The 9,621-nt window shown below is 39.7% G+C and overlaps 1 protein-coding gene across 1 annotated transcript; it reads right to left on the bottom strand.

Moving 5' to 3' along the window:
• Nucleotides 1-2,051: 2,051 nt before the first annotated feature.
• Nucleotides 2,052-6,731, bottom strand: LOC127378443 (ankyrin repeat domain-containing protein SOWAHC). The gene has a single exon (XM_051427273.1). The coding sequence runs from the start codon at nt 6,515-6,517 to the stop codon at nt 4,688-4,690; it is 1,830 nt and encodes a 609-aa protein (XP_051283233.1). The 5' UTR covers nt 6,518-6,731; the 3' UTR covers nt 2,052-4,687.
• Between the last annotated feature and the right edge of the window lie 2,890 nt (nt 6,732-9,621).

Here is a 9,621-nt window from a genome sequence, read left to right as displayed (position 1 = left end):
TAACCCCTAGTACCTAATGACTAAATACAGTGTGATACAGAAATATATAAGGAGTTACAGTATATCAAATGATTGGGGCCATTGGATTCAGTGTAAATGTGATGTGAACATGTTATAGACTTATTTTTGGGATTTATTTGTGCACTTTTTTCCAATCTACCAATTAAGGCATGAAGATACATACTAAATATAGTCATTAGGCAGCTGTCAGTTGACCGCAGCTCGACCTTTGTGATGTTAAGCAACATGGCTAGCTTGTAAAACAACACGATCCTGAGGAATAACCCTGACAAATCTGTGCTTTTCTGTCTAAATTGAGCGGATATGTCAAGGCAGCCTTCCTGGACAGGAAAATGGGATTTGGTGCAGAGGCTAATCCTGAGAGCAGATAGATACATCATGTCTGACAGGGAAACATTGTGAGGAGACATTTCTATCCTTGTTGTGCCTGGGCAGGCTAAAAAGTCAAACCAGGCTTCTCTTTAGAAACATACCACTTCACTTTGCCAGTAACTTGCTGACCTTTGGTTTACTAATTCTTCAGAAGTGATACGCAATCTTTCTCAAGATTTCACTCAACCCAAACAGGGTGCTTTTGAGGATGTGAAGGCCGGCTCACTGGGAATTTACTTCCCTGTGGGAGAATTTGGGAAACAATGAAAAGCATTAATTCAGCACAATCTGTCATTATGTGCGGCAGCCATAGATTATCCTCCTCTCCCTGTGGAGAATCCAGCCTGTGTGATCCACCTCTGGTGAGTCATAATGACACACAGAGGATGACTCTGCTGCAGCCGGGCACACAGGATGATTCCCTCTGCTGGAGCGCCATCTAGTGGGTGAACGAACCACACAGAGGGTTCCCAGTTACTCAAACTTTGTTTCTCAAATAAATATTGAAACAGTGATTCCCCACCAGGCGATACTGGAGTAGCTCAACTAATTTGAAAAATTAATGATTTAATAAAAATAAAATAAATCCACATACTGAGTCAGCTATAACAATTACTTTAGGTGTTTTAAGGTGTCTTATGTGTAATTAAGAGCAGGGGCAGATCTAGAGAAATATTCATGGGGTGGCCAGACGGCTGCATTGAGACTTTAAGGGATTAATATATTTGAACTAAAAAACATTATATTATAGTGGCACGTTAGTAAAGCATTGAATATAAATATCTAAAGGTCGCATTTAGAAATCCAAAAATTGATTTATTTCCAAATCAAGACATTTTTCCAAATACTAAAATAATGAATAATACAGAAAATATAAGCCTTCACTTAGGTCTAAAATGTGGCCATAACACATTAAATTATGTGTTCATTTTAATTCAATTACATTTTTAACACATTAAAAATGCACAGCTTGGGAAGCCACCCATCTAGATCTGCCCCTGACCGCAAGAAAGGAGAGGAGAGAAAAAGTTAATTATATAAAAAAATGTATTAATTTTATTTTTTTTTTATTAAAAGAATTCGCTAAAATGAATGGATAAATGCTTGGAACGTCCAGCTTTTGCTACTTCATGTGGTTTTTCACATTAGTGCTGGACCCAGCTGAATGGGGAGAAAATCCCTGCAGCCAGGTTCAACATGGTGCGTGGAAGATCTGATTCTACAATGTATGTCACATACAGCAGGAGGAGTCCATTGTCCACATACTTTGGCCATGTGGGGTAGACAGATTATAGGGATGAAAACTGAAAGTATTCATTTTCTTGAGTGGGAAAGTTGACTTTGTCAAAGTGTTCATTCTGCTGGGGACCAACAGAATCTCATGAGAGCTACAACAAAGGACAACTGGAAGTCCCCTTAAATGCCTACAACTGATTTTAGGTTACATAAAAACAGGAATAAATGTAAGACTTTTTTAAGATATGAATGCAAGACCTATTTCCCATCCGTACTGGCTAAAAGAGTAAAGATCAATAAAAAAAATTCAGAAAACAAAATTCATATTATTGGACTATCATTATAAGACCCTGTGGACACCCTGAACAAACCATCCATATTTTCAGATTTGCCCCTACCAAAAGACAAATCAGACACAGTCCTTTATAAAAGAGCAATTACATACAGTTTTATTTCTTTCATCAGTAAAAACATACACCAATACAATGGCCTCCATCACCCAAGTACAAGTACCCAAGAAAATATTGGTCGAGCTCTTTAAAAGTGTGCAAATAAAAATCTAAGTTTGTTAGAATGTGCAAAAAAGATTGAAGGTGCCATTGAGTCAAGGAAAATGTAAGGTAAATTGGAGATGCATAGACAACAGAGAATGTGCAGCAAACTATATGCAACATGTTCCAACTGCAGATTGTGTTGGAAAAGTGTTTTCTTTAAGCACCACTTCGTATGGAAGTCCGCACCTGAACAGAAAGCTCATGTACGGAAGCCTAATGCCACCTTGAAAAAAGATTAGATTTTAAATGAGTATCTCAAAATGCTGACTGTGTTTCACAAGTATGACTTAGTAAGTCATAATTCTATACAACTATAGCTTGTGAGATGCCACATCTTTGACTTAATATATCTTAATTTCATTTAGCTAAATTGTGATAATGAGGAATGCTACTAATTCATATTGTACTTTATTTATTATTAATCCATGCAAATTTTGCATGCAAACTTTTCATCCATCAAAATACTAAAAAAATATTTAAAAAAAATACTTGGCAGGAATACACTGAACTAAAATACAAATAAAAGGACTTAATGTAAAGCTTCGGTTTCCATTCTTTTATTATAGGGTCTATTAAGGTTTGTCATTGTAAATGATGATAAGAATAATAATAATTGTGTAATACTGCATACTGTTATACCATGGAACTGATATTTTCTGAGACTCTTATCGTACCATGAAAATCTCATACCGTTGTAACCATAACACCAATACTGGCATTATCAACCACTAGCCAATTTAGCTATTGAATTATACTGGAGAAAATATTAGTTAGCAGTTTTAAGTGTGCAATAGCTATTAAATCCTTAATTAAAATAGTGTATGAATAGTATGAAAAGTATGAACAGTGCAGTATAAATGCTTCTAGTAAACACTGAAAATGTTATGAGGTTTAAACTTGCATAATAACAGAGAGACCATCTTGGTTTACTCACAAGGAAGTAATGGATGGATTTTAAAAAGCGAGATGATCACTGGACATATATGACATCATGGAAATTTACCATTGTTGAAGTGTTCCCAGAAATGTAAGCCATTCATCTCCACTGGGATCTAGTTAAGAACCTTAACATGCATGACTTGTACAGTGAGTTGTGACATGAGGCAGCATGTTGTGGATTAAATGAAACCCTGCTGTGTCACAGACTCACTGATGTAACACTTCATAACTTTCTGTGTTTCCATGCTCTAAAACTGTCCTTTTGTGCTCATTTGATGTTGTTGTTTTCCAGTAGGGTTTCCATCCACTATGTCATGAATACATTCACCAAACAACTTGTAAAATATTGTACATTCAGCTGCATTCCAGTTCAGTAAACCATCTTTAAACCTCAGAGCCTTAACCAAAGGATTTCTTCTTTCTTTCTTAGACTTCGCCCTCCCCAGATGGCTTCATATTTCCAGGGGGGAGGTCTGTAACTTTATTTCACCCGCAAACGTTGCTGAGTCACCAGACTAAAACTCTGGTCCTGGAAAGTATGATATGTAAAATGATCTTCTTACTGCCTCTGGTGTGGCCTCACACTACAATCTTGTGACACAGCGATTACAGACTCAAGGTCAGGAGGCTTCAGTGTCAGCTGTGGACGGATAAAGAGAGGCAGGCTGACCTGCAGTCAGATCACAATGCCACCATCTACTGTATGTGTGAGCATCTAATCTTTTCAAACTGATAAATACTGTAATGCAGTGTGCATTTAAGGCAGATCATGGATGGAGCCAAAAATGGCCTTACTGTGTTGTGTCTGTAGTGAAAAAGCTTGAATAGGAACCAATGGGCTTTGAGCTAGAGGAGTCAGGAGGTATTGAGAGACGGACTGACACATAGAAAACTACAGAATAACTGCAGCCTTATCATTTAAAGTATGAATAGAAAGATTAGATTGTATGCTGTTTGCACTTCAAACTAACTTAAAGATCCCCTCCAGACATAAATGTACAAAAAGTCCACTTCCAATAATGTTTGTCTGATATGTTTTTGCTCCAAAATAGAAGTATAATTTCATTAATTAACATCCTTGAAAAGGTATCGACTCCTACTCCAAGCAGACCGTTTGTATATATGTCTAACGTTTGACCGGAGAGGATCTTTAAACATTTAGGGACCCTGTCTAACCTAGCTGATAGATATCATCAGATATGAGTGAATGTTATCAGAGATTCATTACGTTTTAAAGGGAAGACGTTGAGTCTCACACTGCAGGCGGAAGCGGCCCTATCAGTTCTGATCTGGGCCACTTTCATCCAAGGACTGATTTTTTGGTGTGAACAGTGACTTTTACGTCACTCTGGATCAATATTGGTTCACTTCAGGACTGTTCACACTGGAATCTGATATTGGCCACATTACATATATAATGTGAACAACGGAACCAAGAAATCTGATCTGAGAAATAAATCAGAATTGAGTGCTTCCACAGCATTACCCGGTACTCAATTAAAATAAAACCCACAAATATTGAACCCCAGCAGTTTCCACTGTCGACACCATTTCCTGTCTTGATCTCACCCAAAGAAATGAGTCTTAGGTCTGGACCTAAAGGAACCCTTCGCAGACTCTTCCTTCTCCTCTCGGTCGAACGAAGTACCGTGGACGATCTGCGACGTCCTCAAGCGCAGCCTCTGCAGTTTGGGCTTCATCTTGCTGAATGAAGAGTTCCTCCTGCGGGGTTTCTCTCTGGGTCGAGCCTCCCCGTCCAAAGAGTCACAGTCGTTGGGGTTGAGGAGCCTGAGGGGTTTCAGGTTGGACTGGAGAACCTTGGAGAACCTCCAGCTGCGCCTGTCCTTGCGGTCCACGTTCTCGGAGTCAGAGCGCTCGTACGCTCCTATGATGTCCCGTATGTCCACGCTCACGTTGTCGGTGAGGTACTGGCAGGCCTTCCTCCCGCTGTAGTCTCTGATCTCTACGTCCGCGTTGTAGGCGCCCACCAGGAGCTTCACCACCTCCATGTGGTTGTGCATGGCGGCGATGTGCAGCGGCGTGTAGCCAGTGTTGGACCGAACGTCAACACTGATGGGAATATTTTGCTGCTTGGCAAAGTTGATAATCAGTGCTATCAGCTCGGGCTTGCCATGCTTGGCCGCCCAGTGCAGGCAGGTGAAACCAGTGACGAAATCCTTCCTCAGGATGAGGCTGGGCTCTGTGGCGAGGAGACAGTACAAGCTGCCCCACTCCCCGTCAGAAGAACACATCATCCATTCGTGTTCCAGCGGGTCCAGAGTGACGGAGGCCCTGTCGTCATCCAGGTTGGAGGACACCAAGGAGAGTGAGTCACTGTCGCTCCTGGATAGGCAAACCGAGTTGCGCAACACCATGCTACGCCTCACCTGTGGGGAACTGTTCAGCATGAGCTCGATGAAGTGTCGACGGCTGCCTTTCGGGGAGCTGTTTTCTTCGCTCCCAGACAAACTCTGTGCATCCAACCGCCCTTCGTCATCCTCCCCGTGGTCTGGCTGTGGCTGCCTGGCTCTGCGCTGGGATCCTTTTGAGTTTCGCCGTCTAGTCACCACATTAATCTGCTCTTCCTTCAGGCCTTCTGGTGACTCAGTGTCAACCGGTCTGTCTCTGGGATCGGGTCCAGCAGTAGATCTGTCTACCTGTCCTGTAGTACCAGTTTGTGCAGGCCCAGGCAGGGTGAACATGGATCCCTCAGCAGGGAGAGGAGACGCTTCAATGACTGCAATTTCTGGTATCTTAGGCACTTTCCCAACATGCTCCTTCTTGGACTCCCTCCTGTCTCTCCGAAAGCTTCCCCTGTTCCCCATCTCACCAGAGCCCCTGCCCGCTTCCTCAGCTAAACAAACAAACTCATGACACGTACTTTTGTCGTCTGTTTTGTCCGGTAAAGTTGTTGCGGGAGTGAAAGCATGCGGAACTCTCACCTGGCTGTCATTTCCGTAACCTGAGCCAGGTGTTTGTTGTTGCAGCTCAGCGCCTGCGGCACGAGGCTGGACCGGATCCTCCACTGCGTCATCACCGCTAATCTGGCCGCAGTGTGCTCGGTCTGCACCTCCGGGATAACGGCGCACCCGCTTCTCTTCACCGTAAGCTGGCTCTGGTTCCCTTTCTGTCCCGTTGCTGACACTCGAGTTATGCCTCTCTTTAACCGCAGTGCGAAACTTTTTCTTCAGGCAGACATATTTAACTCCACTCTCGGTTTTTACAAAAGCTACGTTGTCAACGTAGCTTTTGAATGTGTTACGGACGGCCGCTTTCTTCTCCGGTTCCTCCGGGAATACGGCCTTAAACCGCTCAATTAAATCCGTGTTTTTCACTTTGCCCCCTTTCTCTGTGAGAAAGTCCAAAATTGCCTCTTGAGAGCAGTCAGCGGCCATTAGAAACAATTATAAATGCGCCACTTTAGTCAGGGTTTTAATATGCTCGAGCTCTATAACGGTTGAAGGAGCAAAACATGTAAACATGCTTTAATGCCGAACCGTCCCATACCGAAATATCCACCGAGTTATCCCTCGGTACAGAGACGAGTACAGTAGAACCGTAAACCATGTCCAAGGTGAGGAGAAGTGTGAGGCAGAACTTTTCTCTCCGTTTTATTTCTAGCGATGAGGCGTTCTCCGCCTCCTAGCAACAGAGTGCAGGGCCTCCGGACCGTACCATGTGGGCTGTGGGGGGTTGAATGGTTAAAAAACGAATTCTTTTTTCTTCTAAATATTTTGTTATTATTATGTACACTTTTAAATTGTGTTTGAAAAAATGACATTGTGTTCATACATTCTGACTTGTTTTTGTTTTGTCCCCTCTAAAGTGGTTCTCAACGGGAATGGTATCACCAGCTTTACACTGACGCCGCCTGTTTGTGAATGGTGCACTTGACACTGGGTGCTGGAAGTAGGGGTCCTAAGGGGGCTGCAGCACCCACTAAAATCTAGCACAATGAAAACTGTTTGTTTATTTAAAGAAATCATTTTTTAGTTGGATTTACATGTGTACGCTTTTATTTATGGCAGGAAAAAGATTCTGCATTGTGTTTTATCTGTTTCATTCAACAAAAAGTTCAAGTTATTTTTGTAAAATGTTATACATATGCTATCCATTATTCTGGCCATTCAAATTAATGGAAAAACCTTGTTTATTATTATTATTCAATTCAATTAACAATACAATGAAATAACTAGTGAAATATCAATTCCATGTAAATAGATATATAGGTAAATGTTCAAACATGTAAATAAAGGATTAACAAATTATAATGAAAAGAACAAAACAAAAAATAAATTAATGACAGGGGTCAACATAAACCAATAGAAAGTGGCTTAAGTGAAAACATTAATTAGGGAGCACAGTGTCACAGTTTTATGCTGAAGATCTTAACATATAGGTTCATTTCTTTCTTAAAAACATGAAAGTAGCTTTTACACTTTTTATATTTATGAATGTAAAACATGCAAAAAATATAATGAAATAGATTAGAAAATACTCTTTTTCATATATAATGTTGGAAAACAAAAAAACATTTTCCACTTAAAGTTAAGACACTATTATCCAAGATAAAATTGCAGCTACCCTGCCACAGTTTAGGGGTACATTTCTAGAAAAGATGGATGACAGTTGCAGTGGGGGAATCACAGAAGGCACATCTGTAGACCCAGTGTTAACACATTGAAGTTGTAGTCCTACTTTTTGATGTAGGGTTCATGATTACTACAGTTTACCTCTAACCATGACATTAATTTGGCCACAGCACGTAAGTAACAGTTTAAATCAGGTAGAATTAATTTTATTTTACAGAAATGTTTAAAGATGAATTATGAATACAGTTAACATTGCTGTGCATGTAGGAGAGATAGGGGTGTGTTTACAGTTTGTTATTGGAAACCATGGAATGGTTGCTGTGTTGCATTACAGGACTGAACAGGTCTGGAATAGTCATCAGTCACTGTCATCTCAGTTTGAGAGAAAAAGCACGGGTTAAATATTTTCTGTAGTACAGACTTATGATAAGGCCAACAGTGTTAAGTGATCTGGGTCCAAGGTGAGTCACTTAGACTGGAATTGCATTAAAGCACCTCCAGGTTTTCCAAGGTAAATCTACATGTGGGTTTTCAAAATGTGATTCATAAATAGATTCACATAAATATAAGAAGAATCATCATATGACATAACTACAAATCTAAGTTTTTATTTTGTTTATTTGGTACAGTTTTATTTCAGAATATTTTATTTCATAATGACACTTTTCAGCAAAAAGTCTTTCTCTGTCAGTCAGAACAAACATGTATATGATTGGCTGTTGCTTTGATCTGAATGAGCGGACAGCCAAAGTGGCTGGGGAAACCAGATGACCCAGGACCCACAGGTATTGTCTTTTTCTTTTTTTCAATTCCTCTAAAAAAAAAATCTGTGAAATTAAATGATATTGAATATTATATATAATATTCTTAGACATGTTTTTATTAGTGCATAATCACTGAATATAGCAATTTTCCACACTGGACCTTTAATACGATATGGTTATATAGGATTATGTCACAATTATATTCGTTATATATGTCAGTTGTGACCAATCTGTGGCCCAGGACACCCACTAGGTGTTGCCAAAGCTTCATCTCAGCACTTGGTTCTGACTTCATTGTTTGGGTTCATTGTACAGTTTTGAAAATGGAATATCCATAAAACAGACGTCACTTAGTCAGGGGTTGTTACTTTACTTAATGATGGTAAGGGGGTCCCTTAATGAAAAAGGTTGGGTACCACTGATATATGTCACCGTTAAATTATATAGACTGCCTTAATGTGTCACAAAAATGTCAGATTCCTCTGCCGAACCCAGAATTCCACTAATTCTCAAGAAAAAGGAAAAATATTCAAGTTGACGCTCAAGCAAGTGTAAGTCCCGGCATGTTCTCTCATCCTGTAATGACGGCCTGCAGTTAGGAAACAATCAAAAGTCTAAATAAACACAACAGGCTTTAGAAAAATGATGCTTCATGTGAAGTATTGTAATGTTGTAATGTACTGACAAATGCAGGAAGACTGTGTGGTCAGAGATCAATGTTTATTAAGCAGCGTAAGGGTTCCATCTGCTGTCAAAAAAGGTGATCTACAAGTGACTTAAGTACTTTAAAGGGTTGCTTTGCCCCAAATTGCTGAACTGAAGTTTTTAAGTTGATTAAACTACTCATAAAAATTTACTTGTTCCAACAATTTTTTCCCAGCTTATAAATGTAAATTAAACACCACTCATCAAAATAAAGTTTGCAACTTAAAAGTTTCATCTAAATCGATAAATAAGAACATAAACAAACATTTAGACTAATCAAACAATACTGCTTACTATTGATAAAAGAACAAATAAAAAGCTATTACATACCCATTGTCTAATAAACAGTCCCTTCATAAGTTTAAGTTACATAAAAACAAAACAGTCAAGTTATTCTTCAAAAAATAATCTAGTAATAATGAGTATTTGATGTGAGTG

Source organism: Dicentrarchus labrax, unplaced genomic scaffold (assembly GCF_905237075.1).
Source record: "Dicentrarchus labrax unplaced genomic scaffold, dlabrax2021, whole genome shotgun sequence".
Taxonomy (NCBI): domain Eukaryota; kingdom Metazoa; phylum Chordata; class Actinopteri; family Moronidae; genus Dicentrarchus; species Dicentrarchus labrax.
This window is presented reverse-complemented; position numbering and strand designations above follow the sequence as displayed.

What these genes read in the sequence shown, in the direction of transcription:
- LOC127378443 (XM_051427273.1), bottom strand. Translation starts at nt 6,517, where the DNA reads ATGGCCGCTGACTGCTCTCAAGAGGCAATTTTGGACTTTCTCACAGAG.